General features: G+C 39.9%; 1 protein-coding gene across 1 annotated transcript; it reads left to right on the top strand.

Annotated features, from left to right (window-relative positions):
• Positions 1–1,012: 1,012 nt before the first annotated feature.
• ttll11 (tubulin tyrosine ligase-like family, member 11) lies at positions 1,013–20,316 on the top strand. The gene is made up of 10 exons (XM_041058146.1): positions 1,013–2,117; positions 6,273–6,372; positions 6,905–7,038; positions 8,288–8,578; positions 8,694–8,978; positions 9,366–9,461; positions 9,544–9,656; positions 15,516–15,758; positions 16,494–16,600; positions 18,641–20,316. Exons 1-10 carry the CDS (start codon positions 1,569–1,571, stop codon positions 18,952–18,954), a joined length of 2,232 nt encoding a protein of 743 aa, XP_040914080.1. The 5' UTR covers positions 1,013–1,568; the 3' UTR covers positions 18,955–20,316.
• The last annotated feature ends 1,039 nt before the right edge of the window (positions 20,317–21,355 follow it).

Raw genomic sequence — 21,355 nt, 5'->3', positions numbered from 1 at the left:
TGTTTAGATTTAACCGGTGACAACAGAGGTACAAAGTTTTTAATGAATGTGTTTTTGATCGTTCAGTAGTGTTCAGTGAGTGTAAACTTGTGCCAGCTGTTTGCCTCTTTTCTACTACTACTACTACTTTTCCTCTCTTTGGAATATAATTTATCATTATTGATATTATTAAAAAGCATTTTAAAACTTATGTATTTTCTTTTTCTTTCAACTTTACACACGGTAGTTTATAGACTTTGTGTTCATGCTTATATAATTGTCGGTTTCTTCTATTTTCCCTTTCTTTTCTCTCTTCTGTAATGCACTTTGTAACTACTGTTTTGAGAAGTTTCTCAAAGCCCAAATAAACCACCTACTTAGGTACGTTTAATTCAAGCAGCCGATGAACATTTTGGCAAACTGAATAATGTTTAAGAAATACACCAAGGGATGAGATTTATTTTTCAGCAAGTTTATATGGTAGAGCAGTGAAGTATTGTTAGCTCTATGAGGGTGACACTGAAACATGGCATTCCCATATTGCCTTCAGGTACTGTCGGAAATAAATATTACTAGTTAGCAGGTACCAACTGAACAGGCAAACAGTGCGGGTTGGGAGGATTTCAGTGTTAAAATGCACGTTTAAAATCAAGAGATGAATTCATAGACATCACTGCAGTCGGCTTTGTGTACCATTGCTGTGATTACTTTCTGACTGCCGTCTTTTCTTTTGTTTTTGTTTTTTTTGTTTTGTTTTTTTTCAATGAATGCAAAACAACTGCAAAACACATTTGCTTAGAAAAATCAAATACTGATTTACATTTATAGTCAGAGAAACATAATCAGAGCCTTGGTTCTATTTAATGTTGATGGGCGATAAGTCATAAAGTCAATAGTAGGAGGTACGAGGAGCTCAAAAGGCAGCATCAGCTGGGTTCAAAGCAGATGGAGGCTGGGCGGTGGGCTGGTCTACCTCCTGCTGCTGCTTAACAACACAGCGCCAGATAACACACACACAACCGAGGGCTGCGGGCACACTGGTATCGCCGGCCGGTGCTAGAAAAGTACATAACGTTGACCGTTAGGTAAAGTCTGTCATGAGTTAAAGGTTTTTTACCCCCGCGGCTCAGAACCGTGTGTTAGCTAAATGAAGTTTGACAGGCAAACGCCAGGTTTAGCTATTTTCAAGCAGCTAGCTCCGGTGTCGGCTACAAGTGCCGTCTGCCACTAGCAGCTAGGTCAAGTCAACGCCAGCTTGCGAGAGCCGCTAGCCGTTTGAAGTCGGTCATTAAATTAGTATTTTCCAGCTGGCTAGCGGCATTAGCTAGCGTTAGCTATGTAGCCTGAGATGTCACCCGGTTAGCTAGTTAATGTTGCGGACTGTGGGCATATCTCCGCGGTCTGCTCACTCACTCTGTTCGGGGAATGACAGGCTGAAGGCAGATGGCTTTTACTCTTTCATTAGCCATTTAAGCTAGCAATGCGTGCTACATTATTTCAGAATAACGTTAGCTCGCCGGCGTCGGATTATTGCACTCTGTGGTACAACCGTGCCCTGCCCAGCAGCGTCACCCGTAGCTTTTCGCATAATGAGTGATCATTATGTAAAAGTCAAGGTTCATCTCGAGCAAATGAAACCATTTGGCGAGGATGCAGAGAAAGAGGGTGCGGACACCGAGGAGCAGCTGTTAGCGTCGTCTCCTCCTGCTTCAATCTCACCAGACCCTTCCAGCATCACCACAGCTGAGAAAGATGCATCCAACACCTCCATCACTTGTAAACATAGAGGTAAAAGTCGTGGTAAGCAAGGGAAAGATGACAAGAACTCTTGTGGCAAACACATGTCAGACCTGTCTTTGCATGGGTCTGTCGTTTCTGCTCCCGCTGGGGAAAACTTGAATAGACTGGGGCATGAGCGGACACTTCACATCAAAGGGACTGGAAAGATACTGCAGGGCAAGACAGAGACTAATGGGAACTATGTGACCATCCATGCATCCAAAAACATTCAAGAGACACGTCGTGAGGACGGATTCAAACTTGCACGGAAGAGAAGACCAGTGACGGTGGATACATCCAAAGCCAAAACCTCCTTGGAGGCACTGAAGTTAAGCATCAAGCAGTTAAAGTGGAAAGAGGTGAGCTATATGAGAGTTTTTATTTGATCTTTTTTCTTTTTCTTTTGCTGTTTGTCTTGGAGAACTTTTCACCCATGTGCTGTGCAGATTTAATTCCTATGAAACTCTAGGGTACTGGTTTAACTAAGCAGCAGTGCACATCTTTATCTAGAGAGGATCCCTGATACAAGCTGCTCAGTGCACCAGTGTTTCATTTGGATGACAACCAGCTTAGGTATGTGTAATGAGTATGCATTCATAATGAGCTGAACACAACAGCAGGCACCCTTAGGGATGTAGTCTGTCCTCTTTGATTCAGGGTGTTTTCAGTGGTGACTTCAGCCTGCATATGCATGACTCTCAGTGGCACAATTCTCAGTTTTAATACCTGTTGGGCCTGAATAGTGTTTAACAGTTATAATAATACGCTGAACGTTACATGAACATAAGCTTTGTGTAAGTAAGCTATAGGCCACTGAAGACAAAAGTCAAGACGGTTATTGCCCTTCAAGTAATTACCTTCTTTTGCCTGATTAAACTCAAACTTATTCCCTTATCATTTGTCCTCTTGATGTTTAACGAAAGGCCAGTGGGTTTGATGAGCTGGATTAGGGTTGGAGAGGTTATACATAAACAAAGGCTATCAGGATTTTCTTAGTGCTGAGGGAAAACTGTAAGAAAAGGCACATTTCCTATTTTAAGGTTTTTAAGGATATAAATCTGCGCAGCACTACTCCAACTTCAGGTAACTTTGAGTTAGTAACAGTAAATGACACTAAAATCTTAACTGCTCCTATTTGTTACTGTAACTGATGATTAAGATGAAGTTAAAAATCAATCTAATTGCCTGCCTCCCCTTGGAAAACCAATTTTGTCTGAATAGCGCTTCAGACTAGATTATGTAATAGTTTGCCCGTGTGTTTCTTCTCTTTGCTGTTCAAAATCAGAAATTGTGTAAGAGGCAGTGTCTGTGACAAAATGTGAATCACAAAGCTTTATATTTTGAGTTGGGACCTAACTTTCTGTCTGTGTGGGAGTGTTTGTAAGAAAGTTTTGTGTTCTTGAACATGAATTCTCAATTTTATGCAAAAATTGCTCTTGTAAAGACAAGTTTTTAACAGCTGTGCACAGCTTTCCTGCAGTTAGACAACCCATTTAATTTGTTTATGGACTAAGTAAAAATATGGATTTCCAGAGATGTGAGATTATTTCTGCTTGTTTGAATATAACAAGCTGATGAATTCCTCCTGCCATTAAAACAGTGCGGACAAATGTAATTGAACATTAATTTATAGTCAAGCTAATCATAAGCACGTTGAGGCTGCAACTTTATAAATGTGTTGTTAGTCGTGTGCCAGGAATTTGATTTCAAGTGTGCTAAACTTGAAAAACTAGAAGTACAAGCTGACAATGACAGTTTGGTTGCCTCTAATCTATATAGTTATGGAGGATGGCTGTGGATAAAAGTTATTCCACATGAAAAGCAACTTTAAAAGATTTATGAGAGGGCTAATTGATCCAGTTCTTCTTACTCCAAACCACAAACACCATCTGGTCAGTTTGAATGTGATGCCATTAATGCCTTCAATCAGCCATTATTATCATGGTCTCCATTATGCATGAGAAGTAAAGACGGCAATGTGATGAGACAGGTGAAGTAAAGACTCTACTTATCACCAATGACCACGCAGTGACACTTAAACCCTCCAGGTCTGGTATCGGAAACGGTAGACAGAAGGACTATACATTACCATGCTTTGTCCACATGATCCACCCCCAACAAAGTCCAGGGTGCTATAGATCCTGTGTCATTTTGAAAGTACCTGTCAACATCTTTGGAGGGGTTGAAACTCCAGAAGCCTTGCTCTTTTTGTTTTATCAATTATGAAATGAACATTGATTAACAAAAATCCCTTTAACGAGTTGGAACACACTCAGTTAATTAGGTTCACAACATGGGGTGCTAGATACAGTTTATGAGGACATTTTAGTGACCGATGAGCTGTACATTTTGGCTTTAAGGTCAATTTATATCCAAATTACTATGTACATCTGCAGTACCCTCTGGGCTGAGAGACAGCTGTCAACTGATTTTCAGCATATGGCATTCTCTTAAACAGTGGGAAATGATCAGCCTTAAGCTTCTCTAATCCAATAAACTTTTAGTCCTCTTTGAGGCAGAGAGAGAATGGCAAGCCCGAGGGTCTGAGTGACAACTTCAGAAAATGAGACTAATAACCGTGCATTTAATCATGGGCTTGGTGTTTTGATTAGAATCCAACAGACTGAGCTGACATTTTGAATAAAAGCATATTAATTTTAAAAAGCCCTGTCACCTAGAGGCTTCTGAAATTATAACTGAAATGATAAATTCTGTTAACTGGAGGCATGACTGATTGGATGGGACTTAAAATATCCTTCCAGTGGCTGTTTTTTTTTTATATAGTAGCTGAGATGAGATACATAGCTTTAGTGAGCAAAGCACTTTCGTTCGAAAACTGGCTCGGAAAATAAACCACACGTAATTAGGTCCACAACAATGGCTGGAACGCGGACCTATGTCTATATCTGTAATGTTATCCTGTATCTTCCCATACACACACAAAATGGGTATTTTTGGGCCTGATCACTTAGAAACCACTCAGATAAATTTGACCTCCTTCCCTGATGCGATTAGACAGTTACATGCCGGCATCTCTCTTGCAGTATTTATAGCAGGTCTTGGCTGTGGAGCAGGGTTTCCCTGTTTTCACACGCTCTCGTTCTAACTCATTAATGAGATGTAATTTTGTCACAGGTCTGTCGTGTAGCTGGGCAGTGGTGTGGGTCACGTCAGGGTAGAATTTAGCAGTGGTGACAATATACTGCTGACCCTCCAGTGCAACTTGATATAGATTCATAATATTGTAAAGATAGACTCCGTGACATAATTCTTTCCAGCTCAGTGTTGGTCTTTTGAATCTCAGATGAGAGCAAGTTTTAATATATTGACCATGAGGTGGGTGGAAATCAGGGAGTGCGTCCTAATGAATAAATTATCCAGGCCTGTTACAGCAGGTTATAAGGATGAGGAGTGCCCACACAGACTATAAAAATAATACAGAAAGACAGTAAATAGCATATTCTGAGCCCTGAATTGTAATTCCATGTTCGTTTCTTGTTTGGACACCTCTCTTCTTTATAGTGCACATGGATGACCTCACAGTCAAGTCATGGATGGGATCACAGTCAAGATAATGTTTTTTTTATGGTGTTGAGTCTCTTATTCACATGTAAGAAGAAAACAGAAAGGTTCCCTGGCATAACAGGGTTAATATTTCCTATTAACAGTAGCTGTATCCACATACTGAAGACGTCCCCTGTTGTATTGAGACATGTTTAGACCAAAATTATGACCCTGACTCATGCAGTGTGTAAATAGAACATCAACCCCGTTTGTGAAAAAAGTTGAAACGTCTTGAACGGAGGCAGAAAATCTCCAGTACCAGGCCTCAGCAGTCAATTAAATTTCTACAGAGAGTTCCAGTTGATAAAAAGCTGATTGTACGTTGATGGAGAGAAGTGAGATACAACAGCTGGCCTAATAGCTGCTCTTGTACTAGCCAGGGGTCCAAACAGTTCTGGAACTCTTTAGGTTTTGTTAAAAAAAAAAGACATTTTTTGATAGGATGTTTGTCTCTTCTTTGATACGAGTTTGGTAATTAAGTCAAAATTCAAACACTCAATGTCCAAACATGAAAAACTGAAAATTGTACTATTGTGAGTCTTTTCATTGAGTGGAGCTCGGTTATCGCAGTATGAGTGCAGTATCTTATCCTGGTGGTTTGGAGTATGTGAGTGTGGGCAGGGGTAGAGGTGTAGAGGACAAAAGCTGTGCCTTGTGCCAGTAGGATTTAGTGGCTCTTTAAATCCTTTTATAGTATCACTTCCTCTCCTCTTTCCCAGCTCATCACAACAGAACACGCACCACCTACCATCTTTAGGCAAGATTATCCTTGAACTCTAGGATCACCAGAAGGACAAGCGCCCTACCAGTGCCCTTAATCATACTAATAGATTAAGCCGTTTGTTGTCATTTACAGATGAATTTCTGAATTAATTGTTCTTATCATTCTCTGTTTTTGCAGATCATCTTTAATTTCCTCTTTTTTCACTCTTCTCTTTATGTATCTTCAGTTTCCTCTGGGAAGACGAACGGCCTGTGATATCTACTGGCATGGCGTTTCCTTCCACGATAATGAAAATATCGTCTCAGGGCAGGTGAACAAGTTCCCAGGTATTTCACAGCTCCTGCCTCTCTCCTCTCCTACAACCTTCTGTTCACATGGAGCACTTTAGGTTAATGCTTGTTGAACTGTAAGTGGCTTGATTGCAGCTCAGTACTTCATGTGCACATGTATACTCAGTATTTTGTAATCACAACAGGAGGGATTTAGTTAAAGACCTACTGATCCTCATTGCTACAATGCTAACCTTTTCATGCCGTGTCAATAATCATTACTTTAGAGACTCCAGAGATTATTGTATTAGTAAGAAATGTACATCCAGATCTACTCCTGGCTTGCACTCATCTTTCACTATATAATCCTTGTGTTATATTGAGTTATATCCTTTTATAAGGCCGTGTCTGCCTTTTCAGCATAGAAACTTTCTTGATGTCAGGAAGTTCTTCTATAGCATCTATCTGGCTACATTAAAACTAGCTTCATTCACAGTACCAGCAACACAAGAACATAATTTAAGCTGTTTCTGATTTCCAAGTGCAAGTTTTCAGTTGTATCTCTTAAACGGTGCTTTGTGCATTGCAGGCATGATTGAAATGCTGAGGAAGATCAACCTGAGTCGGGCAGTGCGGACTATGCAGGAGCTGTTCCCAGAAGAGTACAACTTCTATCCCCGTTCCTGGATCCTGCCTGAGGAGTACCAGCAGTTCTCCACACAGGTATAGCTGCGTAACACAAAAACATTATAATACTGGATGTGATAACAGTGGGGTTTTTCTTTGTATTAACTGAAGTGAATCATTGCTTTTCTGTATTTCTGTGCAATATGTAGCAGAACATGGGCCCCCACTGTGCTACGTTGCAACAGTAGTGATCTTAATAGTATGGCCTGTTTAATGCTTGTTTCTTGTGCTCGCTTCATTACTTGCTTTCCTTGAGGGGAAAAGACAGACTGTAACACACTTAAGCATACTACCCTTTATAGTAGTGTGGCACTCCTTAACACATGGTTGAATTCTGAGAAGGAAATACAGTTTTGGGTGAGAGTCAACACATAAGAGGGAAGAAGAGCGGCGAAGAGAACAGGGGAGGAATGAGCTGCACATGCCATAAATGAACTGACAGTGAAATCCAGATTTAGATAATTTAGGAAGAAAGCATTTAAAATAATGTGTTTTGTTGTTATCCAATTTTTGTTTCCATGTCATTTTAGGTAGATAAAGATTTCTGTCAGTCAGCAGAGTAACGTGCAACATTCACGTTTATTGTCATATCTAATCACAGAAATGGTGTGTGTGTGCTTTTATTTAGAAAAATGCCACAATATTTGATATTTTTTCCACCACAATCAACAGTGAAACTGCTTTTGACAAGTAGCAGTTAAATTTAAATTCCTGTTATCAGTAATAATATCAGTGAGCGGTTTTCAGTTTTGACTGATGAATGATCTTAATTGGTGATGTAATGGCATTGGCAGATGGTCATTAGCAATGGTTCTGATTTAAGGAAATTTTTATGTTGCAGTTATATATAATGTCCAGCAGGGGGCACCAGAATATCACTGTTTTATTTCCAGTTTAGTTTTCAGCAGGCAAAACGGTTTAAGTCGAAAGAAATCCCAAGTTAATGTATGCAGTGTATTATTGGACTTGTGCAAAATGAAGAGTAGATAAAGCTTTGGTCTGGTTTATATGGACACAGTACAGCTAGAAGTAAAATTTTTTAAGATTTTTTTTTAACCATATCACATAGTAAAGGACTCATCAAAGGTTCAACTCTGGAATCAGGGTAGCCATAATTTTTGTTGTCATGTTATTCTCCTCTCTTGCCAATCTGTGTCTGCTGTAATTAGTTTTATGATAAATTGTTAAGGGGTTCATGTCTGCTTTGACACCTTTCCAAACTTCACAACAACCCATATTATAAACTTCTTAACCTTATCCTTTCTCGCACCCACATCTGCTGTAGATTCGCATGGTGAAGGAGAACGATATCACAGTGAATCCCACCTTCATTGTCAAGCCAGACGGGGGCTCTCAGGGGGACGGCATCTACCTCATCCGTGACCCCAGTGACCTAAAGCTCATGACGGGTTCACAGGCCAAACAGGCCGTAGTCCAGGAGTACATCCAGAAGCCATTACTCATTGACAAGCTCAAGTTTGATATTCGCCTCTATGTACTGATAAAGTCTCTGGAGCCATTGGAGATCTACATTGCCAAGGAAGGCCTGACACGCTTTTGCACCGAGCCCTACCAGGTATGCACGATGTTGGCAGCTTTGAAGCTGTTGATTTGCTTTGATGCCATGAAACATGTAGTTGTATTTTTATGGCATACACAAAATTAAAATCACTCTTACTCTGACTGTGCAGGAGCCAAGCCAGAAGAATCTGAGCCATGTCTTCATGCACCTGACAAACTACTCCCTCAACGTCCACAGTGGCAACTTTGTCCACTCAGACAGCCAGAGCACCGGCAGCAAGCGCACTCTGTCTAGCGTGCTCTACAGGCTGGCAGCTAAAGGAGTAGACATCAAGAAGGTGTGGTCGGACATCATCGCTCTTGTCATCAAGACTGTCATTGCCGTGGGGCCTGAACTTAAAGTCTATTATCAGGCTGATATACCACCTGGCAAACCAGGACCCACATGCTTCCAGGTGGGTAATGCCTAACACTGTTAAGAGTAGAATGTAATCAGTTGGTGTGTAAATGGGTCGGAAAAGATGTGAAAACACATGGATTTCTGCAGTAATATTCCCCCTCCCTCTCCTCCCCTTTTCCCCCGCACCTTCACCTGTCATCTGATTGACACCACACAAGTCATAACTTAGTCAAATCTAACCGCACAGACATCATAGACTGCTGCTGTAAGCAGAATTCAGTCAATTTTCAGATTTTTGTGAATGGCTTTTTGTATATATATTCTGGCATATGTGTATATATTCTAACACACACACACACACACACATATATATATATATATATATATATATATATATATATATATATAATATGTGTTATTAAGGATATTTTTTGTGTCTCAGATATTAGGTTTTGACATCCTGCTGATGAAGAACCTGAAGCCAGTTTTACTAGAGGTCAACTCCAACCCTAGTATGAGGATAGAACACGAACAGGAGGTAAAAGTGAATGTTTACATCAATGTTATCATGGTATCTTTATTATTATCAGTGCTATAATAAAGGTTTGTGTTTTCTCCAGGTAGCACCAGGTGTTTTTGAATATGTTCCCAGTCCTGTGGATGCAGAGGTCAAAGTGGGTGTGATCAGGGACACTCTGCGCCTTATGGACCCTGGCCACAAGAAACCTTCAATGTAAATACACACACAGACACACACCCACATTAGCTATACAGTAAACGCTCAGTTTGAAGTTGGAGTTCTTACATCCTCCCCTCTTTCTCTGCTGGTCTTAAGAGTCCACTTTTAAGGACATGATACCTTACTCTGCCCATCCCTCCTAAGAGCCTGGCTCTGCACCACTCAACAGCTCTCCATAAGCCTGTTAAATGGAAAAATTAAATTCAGCTGAGCCGTAGTGGAAATTCACACATTACTGTACAAGTCTGGTGGCTCAATCTCTCTGGCTGACTGGCCCTGTGTGGTGCCTGGCAATAAATCTCCTCTACCATTAGGGCTTGTGTTTTTTTTTCCTCTTCTCAATCTGTTTTTCTTCTGTGACAAGAGGATTTACTGTTTCTGTTCTACCACATCTTCATTTCTTGCCTGTTTCTCGCTCTTTCTCTCACTTCTTCTCCCCCTCACTCGCTTCTTTCTTGCCTCCTCCACAGATTATCTTCTCTATCAGATATTTGATCTGCTTTGTTCCGCAAGTGAGAGGGATATCTTCTCTGGGATAATACCCACTTAACTATTGTATTCATGGCCAGTAACATATTGATATAATCCGCCTATAATATGTTTAATCCTCGCTCCTCCTGCATTGCTGTATTTTCGTCTAGCTTGTATCAGCAGAATCACTTCTTGTACTTGTCCATGGATGAATTACACTACAGTGTGACACAGTATACACATTCAAAATTCAGATTTTTTCGTCTAATTTTTAATTCTTATCTAGAGATTTTTAGAAACCCCCAATCCCTTAATCTAATGTCCCTCAGACTTTTTATGTTTACTTGAACCTTAGGCCCTGAGTTAGCAGGGCGTTGCTCAAAACCTTTGTATCTGTCTGTACAAGATACAGTTTTAGTGACAGGAATTTATCAGTGTTTTCTAATATTTTATAGACCAAAAAATTAATAAGTTATTTAAGAAAATAACTGAAAATATGTGTTAGTTGCAGCCCGACACAGTTTACGGCACTGTGAATATTATGTTTTACAAATGGGCTCTTGGTGTGATTTTTGACCTGTATGTTGTCAGTTTAAGGAAGTAATGATTGTTCTATTGTCAATCTGTAGCTTTTATGTGGTCAGATATTAGTTCTAACACTGCCCAGAAATTTCCCACATATACAATGCTCTTTCAGCTTCTGACAACCAATTGTGTTGTAAATTATGTGGCTCATTTCATTGTGTGTACATACGTCCAACTGTAGACACACATTGACACTTTATCTCCAGATTTTAAGCCTCCTAAAGCCAATTAAATAGTGGAAGAATATCTTTATAAAATACCTCAGTGTGAGAGTATCTGTAATCTGCAGTCATGTGGTGAAAAGAGGCTTAAGTCCAGACTGAGGCGGGGTGCATCATGAAAGAAACAAGTTCATTGATCTTTAATATGATATAATTCAGTGCTTCTATAAAAGTGTAGCACCGCTTGTAGTGACACCAACAAGGACAGGGTTTATACTGTGAAGGAAATTATAATGACTAGCAGATTTCTTTAGGTTTGTAGAAAGGTGCCATGCCATTAAACACGGTGGAAGGGTTTGGAATAAGCTATAAGCTTAATGGAGAGGGATAAAAATCTTGAGTAGAGACCAACAGTAACAACAAATGGTGCTGAAGGACAATAACGAGATGGAATACCATGTAACAGAAGTCAGTTAATGAGGTGCAGGTGTATAGTGTGGTTAGAGATCTGGATCTCTAAGCTACTTAAGTAGAGTGAAGCTAATGATTAGACAGTCAGTGCTCAGCTGCTAAATAATATTCTAATTGATTAGCAACAAGTTAGCTGTAAACCATCCTCTCTTATAAGCGTGGTAGGACCCAGACTAAAGGTAAATGAATAGCTGAACCTCCCTGTGTACATATCACATACAAAGACTCTAATATTGAAAAGACCAAAGACCCAGACATCTCCGTTAGTTATGTATATAATAAATGTTAAATTTAAAATGTTAAATTGTTCAGCACAATTTAAAAAAAAAAAAAACACCCTAAACACAAAGATTTAGTATTCATGTCAGGTTGTGATTGCAGGGAAGTGTGCTGTCAGCTGTGGAGATAGTGACTGAGTCTTGTAGTTGAGGGGGGAGATATGCTAATTATGTCCCAACTAGCTAGTGCTAATGTTTATTAAATTAGCCATAAGATTGGATATGCTCCGAAAAATGTAATCATTGCTGCAGCCAATAACACTTCCGCTAAATAGAAACTCATTAATCATTCACCTCCACAGTTTCTTCTCTGTGTGTTTGCCTGGGCACAAAAGGCACATGCAGCGTACATGCATGTTTGTCTGATGGGAAATGCTCATTTTTGCTACATTGAATGCTGTGTTGATTTTTATCCATTTTAAAATTAAGCCTTTTGTGTAGAACGATGCGGCAGTATACGTGGAAATGGACACTAAAATCTCCTGCATCCAATATCCACAACTGATGCAAGCGTGTCTGAAAATTGGCCTGCTGATCAAGGAGAGAAATGAGCCTGATTAAGGGAAATGAGCAAAGGAGATGAGAACTGGGTAACCATTTTACAACCAGACAGTCTTTTGATTGGCATTTGAAGAGTTTTGATGCCATGCTATCACGACTAAAATCTCAGAGACGCCAGTGGATTATAGCTTTTATTAAAACATGATTTAAGCTGCCACTCACATGCCCAGATTTAGATTCAGTTGACATGTTTTTAATAGGGAAGGGCTGATTTGTTTTCCTTTTTCCTGCAAACTTTCAGAATCATTAACAGAGCACAACCAAAGTGTTCCCAATATTGTTACAGGAGGTTAAGTAATTTGTTTACAGCACAGATGGTCTACTAGTAAGTAAATATAACTGTGTTGTGATCCCTGACAGCTGTTCTGTCGGTGGGATGGATGGTATTCAGTCACTTAGAACGCAGAGTTTAGACCGAATTCACCCCATATGAATTTCACTCGACAAAATGAAGTGATAAAGAGATGAGAACTGACCAGGCACACAATACAAAGGTACGGCTGAGTGGAAAAAAATGGTGTTGCTATTTAAAGGAGACGGAGTGAGAGCATAAGTACGAAAGATAAGTAAATTTAAAATGGCAGAACAAAGGGGGCAAAAGTGGCATTTTGGAGAAAAGGGGAAAAAGATAAATGGGAAATTATGAGAAGGAGGGTGTGATTGTATCAGTTACTCTCAGACATGTACTTCTTGCACCCAGCTCATTAATTCTTTTATACAATGTCTCTGAGGGTGATTTATGAGCCATTATGAGGTGTGTGTGTGTGTGTGTGTGTGTGTGTGTGTGTGTGTGTGTGTGTGTGTGTGTGTGTGTGTGTGTGTGTGTGTGTGTGTGTGTGTGTGTGTGTGTGTGTGTGTGTGTGGGGGAACAAAATGCTGATATTCACTGGCACACCTTAAAGTGGGGTACAAACGTATCATCTGCACAAAAAAGATATAAAGTGGATTGAGTGCAGTCTAAGGTAACTAAAGGTAAACAGTACGCTTTTAAAGCTGAGAAATGTTTGCATTCTTTCACTGAGAAAGCTTTGCATTAAATGCTCATAAGGCCCAGTTTAAGTTTTCTAATTGTTGTGGGTGAGTAGATATAAACAAGTGAGAAAGTTTTCTTTTTTTTAATATAAATCTTGAGCACATACAAAAAGTTTATTGTTACCTGTGGGAGATTATTCCCTCTGTGTATCTTTTATGACTCATGCTTTGAGAAAAGTTAAGATAATAAATTCTGATTTCTGAAATGGAGATAAGTGTGCAGACACTTAGATTTCTTTTCATTGACACGTCTGGCACCTTTTAAGACTTTTGACTGTGTTCAATAGCTTTGAAGATCTACTCATCAGAAGACCAGAAATAACACTTATGCAGGTTAATGACAGCTGAATTAGGCATAATCCTCCTCACGTACACTCAACTAACATTTGGCACCAAGCCTCTGAATGTCTTTTTAATAACCTGCCATTCTTCACCTTTTACCCTCTTGCTTTGCCTTCATCATTTTGTTTTCTCCGTCTGCTGGGAATATTTGTAGACGTTGCCTTCGCTGTCTGTTTGGCTGTCAGCTTCTGTCGAAGATGTGTCCGTTTTTAGCCGAGCCTGTCCTGTCTAAATAGATGTGGGTGGTGTCCTTCTTGCTGCCGAGGGGTGATTGATTCTATTAAACATTCAGCAGTGCTCTCTCAGTGCCATTCACACTGCTTACTAATTCATGGAGAAAGAAACTGCCTCATAAAAGTCAGCAGTACTGAATCCCCTTGACGTGGAAGTACCTTTGTGTATTTCTCTTTGTTGCTTATGTATCTTCATGCCCACATGTTGACCATTGGAGTTAGCCTTAAAGGCCCTGTACACCCACACAGGTATTTTTCACTTATCGCGCTTGATGAGACCTCTGCCCAGAGGAATTATTTGAGGTCAAATAATTGATGAGAGGAATTATGAGAGGAATTATTTGAGGTCACTGGACTCTGTGTACCAATAAGTATAATGGTGTAATTTGTTGTGTCGTGCAGTAGCAAGCACAACAGAACTAGGAGAGAGGGGGAGATGTTAAGCTAGCTTCTGGATCCCATTCATTTTGTATGAGTACTACCAAATCTCTCGGGAGGAGCACATTAGCCGGTGACAAGAGATGAGCAGGTTGTGCAGAGGGCAAAGGTCAAATAAATGAATTGTGACCTGAAATAGGTATAAAATTGTACTGTTGTAACCAGTCACACGTGTAATTTTGAGCCAGTGAGCATCACATGACTGTAGCTGTTATGCTAAAATTGCCCCACAGCCAACAGTTTTTTCCCTGGGAGCTTGTTGTGCACAACCATAAAAGGTAATATCAGAGGTACCCTGTGGAATATTAATCGTATCAAATAAAGATAAACCAAAAACCTTACTTTGGTTTTCTTTTATTTTTCTCACCAAGGCATATTATGTGTAGCCTACATGCCTATCCTAGCATGCTGAATGTATCTCCCATCTCATAAAATATTTGAAAAGCCCTTTTTTATTATATATATTTGGAAACCAATTTGTGCTTCCCTATTTGCATGGATGTCCCGCCTCTTTGTGCCTCCTGACCACCTTCGTGACATGGGAGACTGATGAATTGAATCTATGGTCGATGGATGTCTTTTGGCCAAATTAAGTAACTAACATAAGCACTTTTTTCTGCCTCATTCAGGGCATCAAAGGCACAATTTATCTATCATCAGTCACTCCAGTGGAATTGGCAATATAGGTCTTAATGCAAGCGCAGGCTTTCACAGACGAATGCTGTACATTGACTAAAGCAGCTGCAGAGATCCACTGTGGCTTTTCAAGAGGCATCACCTGGGTATGCTGTATTTTGTGAGTCGCAGTGCCGCTTCCAACAAAAGCAAGCTTCCTTTCTGGGCTTTGTTTTACTTAAGTTTCCAAATTTAGTGAGAAGCATCAACTTTCTCTTCATAAGAATACAAAACTGATTTCTCAATTTTAAATTCTGAACTCAATATACATAATATATATGACAGATGTATCTTGCTACTGATGCAGGTAGACACTGTGGATGTAAGCACTGACAGTGAAAAGGCTGTGCAGAGGCTGTGAGATGAGGGAGTTAAAAGAGTTATTTGTCCTTCATGCAATATTATTCTTCCACTTGCAGCTAGGCTGTAAGTGCAGACTCAAGTAAAAAGCTTGGTGCATTTATCTACCTCTGTGCTTGGCTATCTGTAACTTTGACAAAAGCTCTCTGGGTTGGCCTTGTCTTGTGCTTCTGTCTTGCAGAGCCTGAAGGCCAGGCTCAGGTCTTTAATAATCTGTTTTCCTTTCCCATTATTCTACAACATAAGGTCCCAACCGAAGGCTGGTGGTTTTGAACACAGGGAGGAGATTCCCATGGAGGCGGAGACACAAGAGAGGAGCCCAGATGAAGGAGCTCTACCCTCTCTGTGTCTGAAGCAGGTCTACCCCAAGTACACCAAACAGTTCAACTATCTGCGGCTGGTGGAGCGAATCGCAGCTCTCTTCATACGCTTCCTTGGGGTCAAGGGCAACATGCGTCTGGGCCCCACTGCCTTCCGAACCTTCATCAGGTACAAATAGTCTATCCACATACCAAGTGGGATATGTATGAGTTTGACCAGTGTACTTTAATAGATCTGAAAAAGATTCTGGTAAATCTAAAAAATACAGCTTTCTGGTAGAGCCAGAACATTGTGTTATACATATCAATACTAGTATGGTATGAACAACAATTGCATCTTTTTTCTTTGAGTGAGATTGATGTTTTTTGTTCATGGTTCCTGAAGTTATAATAACACCTCAATGTCAGTGTCAAGAAAAACTTAACAGTATAAGCATCATAAAAATGGACATTATAGCAGATCGGCTATGTTGAATTACATTAGACTGTGCTCTCCTTTGAGAAAAAAATTTAAAACCAAAGAGATGGATTTATATTCAGTGCCCTTTATCATTGCATTAATTTGATGGGATACTGTCATTTCTCCAACTACGTAGATAGAAAACTTGTTTTCATGCAGCCAAACAAATCTTTATGCAGAGCATTAACATCAACTTCGTTTCATAGGCTCCTAGTTTACTATTGTCTGGTCCTACTGAGCCAGACAGTAGTTACAACCCACGCTGGCTTTCCTGCTAAAGTCTCCTACTTATCTAACTTACATCTAACGAACATTTATTCTTGTCATGCAACTTCTAAAGAAACATTTACTGGTGAAAAGTGCCCTGCTAATGTCAGTCGGACTGTAAACATCATGACAGACATCTAAGATCTTCTGATTTTTTTTTTTTTTTTTTTTTTATAGGACCTGTAAACTGAGCAACAGTAACTTCACTATGGCCTCAGTGGACATCCTCTACATAGACATTACGCGTCGTTGGTCAGGAACGATGCCTGATTCCAGAGAAGCAGGTAATGCACACACATAAATTAGGGATGCACCGATGCATCGGCTGAACATCGGTATCGATGTTCGCCTCATTAACGGCCATCAGCAAATAAAAATGACATTTACCGATGGCAGTGGCCGTTGATTTACATGTCGTATGAACGCTGTGCTCAGGAGAAACCTAATGATAATGCTAGGAATATGACGAAAGCTATGACGGATAGTGGTCTGGCTAGTTTTGGCTGCATGGCACACACTCTGCAACTGGCGGTCCATGATGGTGTTTTTAGCCAGCGCAGCATCACGGATGTTGTGGCTATTTGCCTTAGAGGCCAATTTTGTTTTATAAAGATGCCCCATGTTCCAGCCTGTGAGTTCTGCATAAAAAATGCACAAGGTGAAAGATAGCCTAATTTATGTTTGTATTTATTAATTACATAATAATATAATTTATTTATTTTCCAATTGTTTTTACATTTACAGTTGATGTATTTTTATTTTTCACTGAAAATATTTTTTATTGGGCAATGTAAGTACTGAAAAATTCTTTTCATCGATTAGTTAGCAGTCCAAGAGGGCTGTGGAAGGTTATTTTCCAGAAAAAAACTTGTCATGTGAATTAAGGTTATCTTAAATGTCAACTAAAAATTGACATTAAAGGTTTTTTTTCATAAATTTGTCTGATTGAATTTGTGCTCATTCAAGCATAGTATGATGAAGAGCTGTTAAAATAAAAATAAAAAACTGAACTATTTAAAATAGTTTCTGTGGCACAAAAGAGATAAATAACAAAAAGAAAAAACATCGGCCACTGGCCACGTTGTTATTTTAAACATCGGTATCGGCCCAGAATTTCACAATCGGTGCATCCCTGACATAAATGCATACTCAAACAGAACCCTCACAAAGAAACAACATGTAGAGGACAGAGAGCCGAGTATCCTTGAGACTTGGAGCAAATAATGTGCTTGGAGATAATTGCTTGTCATTCTTTGTCGGTTTCCCTCTGACACTGTGCTCCCATAATTGAAATGAGCTGAGATCACAATGTGACAGTGAAGAGACTATCAGACATGAATTATTCAGACATTGCACCTTGTGAGGAATGTTTGTGAGGCGGAGCGGATGGATGGAGATCACATGGACCAGGATGGAAGGGCCTGTGCTGAAGAGGTTGTGGGCTGAATGTAGAATAAGCTTTTTTTTTTTTTTTTCTTTTTTTGGATATGTGACAAAGTCTTAAAATGACACATGGGAGAATTTATGTAAATGCTTTTTTGTGCCAGATTCTTCTTGTAATCAGTAACTATTTTAATAACTCCACAGCAGATGACCTACAAACTTTCACCATGTTAGTCCAGTGTGAATTGGCTTCTTATTAATTTTTTTCACTTCATGAATTCCTTGGTTTTCTGCTCATTTGTCTTCCTCTCCTCGGCTGAGAATAACAGTGGCTTCAGTCAAAGATACTGAAGAAACCTTTGTCTGTAAATTGGGCTCCCGCTCATCTCAAGCTGTTTGCTATGACAGTTTGTTTTTATTAATTCTTTGATCTTTAGTCACTCTGACCTAAAATGATGAAATTACCAATTATCAATAATTAATGTTTTGTTACTATATTTTAATATACATCATCCCAAATAAGTTTAGTGAATAAGTGAAGATGTTGTTAAATTTCTATTTCAGGAGAGATCAAAACTCTGCTGTCTACAGGCATGGGCATGCATGCAGTGATTTTAGATATATGTTTTTAAGTAGGTGATTAAAAAGGTCATATTTAGTTTTTCATTTATCTCGAATGTATTTTTGATATATATGACAGATATGAGAAAATCAATGTGGCCGCTTATATAAACTGAGAACTCCCTTTATACATCCTGCTGACAGACAGATCTTTATTTCTGCTTTAGATGAGTTAGATGAAAATATCAATATCACTCTCATGTCTGTTAAATAAAAGGCTAGAGACAGGAACCAGTTAACTTAGCTTAGCACAAGCAATGGAAACAAGGAAACAGTTTCCAGTGTCTTTTTACTAACCTAAACCGCACTTTGTTTTTCAGGGATGGGACTACAAGCATTTGTGGAAGCCTTTTTCTTCCTGGCGGCTCGGAGGTTCAAAACCCTGGTGCTGAGGGAGCAGGTAGTATCACTGCTGGAGCTGTGCGAGGCTCAGCTCGAGTCCCAGTCGGGCGTTGAAGACAGGCGCTCTGTGAGCTGCAGCAGGGCGCTGCCACGAGCCGTCAAGACTCAGACACTGGGCCTCACCAACCCTCAGCTCGGCTCTCCGGCCCCCCTGCGGAGGGCGGCCAGCCAGGACTACCGGCTGCATCAAAGAGTCAGACCTCGCACACTCAGGGCCAACGTGGAGAACTGACGAGAGAGGGCCTCAACTAGTCATCGAACTCCCAAATACTGCCTTTAGCCTTCTCCACAGGAGCAGGGAAATTAGGTGTCCATCTCCCCTCAGCCGCTCCCACAAGGGGGGAATGATGGGAGCTAAGAGAAAGGACTAGCTTGGCCCCTGCTGGCTGGCTTGCAGGAGGACTGTTTTCAGCTTGATTGCTTTTTCTTCAGAGGAGGAAGATGTCTGCAGGGGGTTGGAGTGGAAATAGAATGAGGAGGTTGGTGCATTTTCTTTCTTTTCTCCTGGTGTGATCATATATGAACAGTGTGGTCCAGTCAGGATGAGGATATGGCTGCTTTTACTATCCTTACTGATTCTACAGGGCAGCTATTTGCTTCCCTTCACCTTTGTCTGGCAACACATACACTGAAACAAAACTTTCTTTTCAGGGATAACAGATTCTCCACTTCAATAGATTTACACACATCACACATAAATAAATCGGTGTAAGGGAGTGTCCTTAGTATGTGTATTATATCCTTGAATTTGCACAAAAATTCTTTGAACTATTGCATTTGCACAGAAATGGATGTGAGGGTGTCTGAGCATTTGTGTGGGCATACTGTGTATGTTTGAGTGTGTTTGTACTGTACTGTACTGTACTTATTTGTGTTTTGTTAAGTTGTGAAAGCCTATTTACAGCCAGTGGCTCAGCTGTGCGTCCTATCTCCATGAGCCCATTAGTGATGAGTTAAGTGAATAAGTATTCAAAGGGAAAAGGCCACGTCGCCACTTATCCTCTTTCAGTTCTGCAGCTATTCCAGTCAGGCAGCCTCCGACCTTCAGAGAACATGTTCCTAGGATGATTTCTTTGTAGCCACACAACTGCCATGAGGAGTTAATTATTTCACAAGTAACCACATAGCACAAAATTTCACAATTTAGACAGATGTATTGTCACTTAAATAGGATTCACATAGCTTTTGTAATAAAACCTTATCCATTGTTTGATGTGGCTGTCAGTTACACGCAGCCACTGGTGGATGCCAACCAGAAGTCGCTGTCATTTCAAATTATTTACACTACAGTTAGCCACTGAAAATTAATGTTAATTTTAAGTGTTTTTCTTCCAGTTTGTTTCTAAGATTATTAAATTCATTTGTCACATGCAGATTAAGAATTAAGTGTGATGTGTTACACTAAAGAGCATTGAAACTTATTACTTAAACACCTGCATTGTGGACAGCTGTGTAACTCATACAGAGAAATAAACATGTAAAGGATTTCTGCTGTAGATACAGTAGGCCTAACATATTAACTGCAGTATGATATGAAGTAGATTTATAAGGTTATTAACAGTTATCAGTCAAGTGAATGAAATGTATTGATAAGACTGCGAAAAATAAAATTCATTTTGCTCTTTAAACTGAAGATGTGGGTGTTGATGTGGCCGCTAAAAAAATGTTTTTTTAAATAATACACATCTTTTTTTTCCAGTTATATCCTCCTCCATGTTCTTATTTTTCATGATACAAATATGTTTTTAGAAAACCAAACAAAGCCTAGATGCGCATGCTACTGAAAATATACTATGTACAGTACTACTATGTACAGTACATCATTGCTGTCCTACCTCGGAGTGATTTCCCCCATGGGCTCATTAAAGGGCACCATGTGTCACATCATTAGGGAATGATATGTAATATAATGGCATCACTGTTGGCAGTTTGTGCTATTTACAGTCTTCAACAAGGCTGATGGGTGAGCCTGAAATAGCTCTTTTTTTTATGTTTTAAGATCTTATATATATGTTTGACAGCACAACCATCTGTTAATGTTTCCTCGACCTTCTGTCGCAGAGGCTGGAAATGCCAGTTAAAGCTGTAGCTCCAGTCTGTTTAGTCTTCCTATTTTTTATTTAGGGCCACAATTCACAAAATTTGTGAATTCGTGCGAAGCCGTATTGTAACTGAAGGGATTATTATTCTTCTCCTCTTTTATTTTTCTTCTGCCACTTTGTCGGCTAATTTGACCCCCTGAACGTGCTCAAAAAGTCACCAAACTTTTCCCCAAATTGTCCCCTGACGAAAATTCTTGTTTGACACTGTCCGTGCAACTGGGCGCAGCCAAACGGCTCTACAGCGCCCCCTAGAGTGTGAAAATATTCACCGTAAGATACATCTGGCCTTGAAATTCGGTACACAGGTGCATCACGTCGAGGCGAGGAAAAAAGCCTCTTGGAGAAAAATTCCACGATGTACAGGAAGTCGGCCATTTTGGAAAAATTGCACGATTTTGCCTTTCCCACTCGCTGTACTTTGACGAACTCCTCCTAGGGGAATTGTCCGATTGCGCTGAATTTTGGTCAGATTACTCAGAAGACATTAGGGACAAAAAGTTATCAAATGTTTTTAATGTGGGTTGCACGGTC

This window comes from Toxotes jaculatrix, chromosome 16 (assembly GCF_017976425.1).
Source record: "Toxotes jaculatrix isolate fToxJac2 chromosome 16, fToxJac2.pri, whole genome shotgun sequence".
NCBI lineage: Eukaryota > Metazoa > Chordata > Actinopteri > Toxotidae > Toxotes > Toxotes jaculatrix.
The sequence above is the reverse complement of the archived record's forward strand: the minus strand, read 5'-3'. Positions and strand labels throughout refer to the sequence as shown.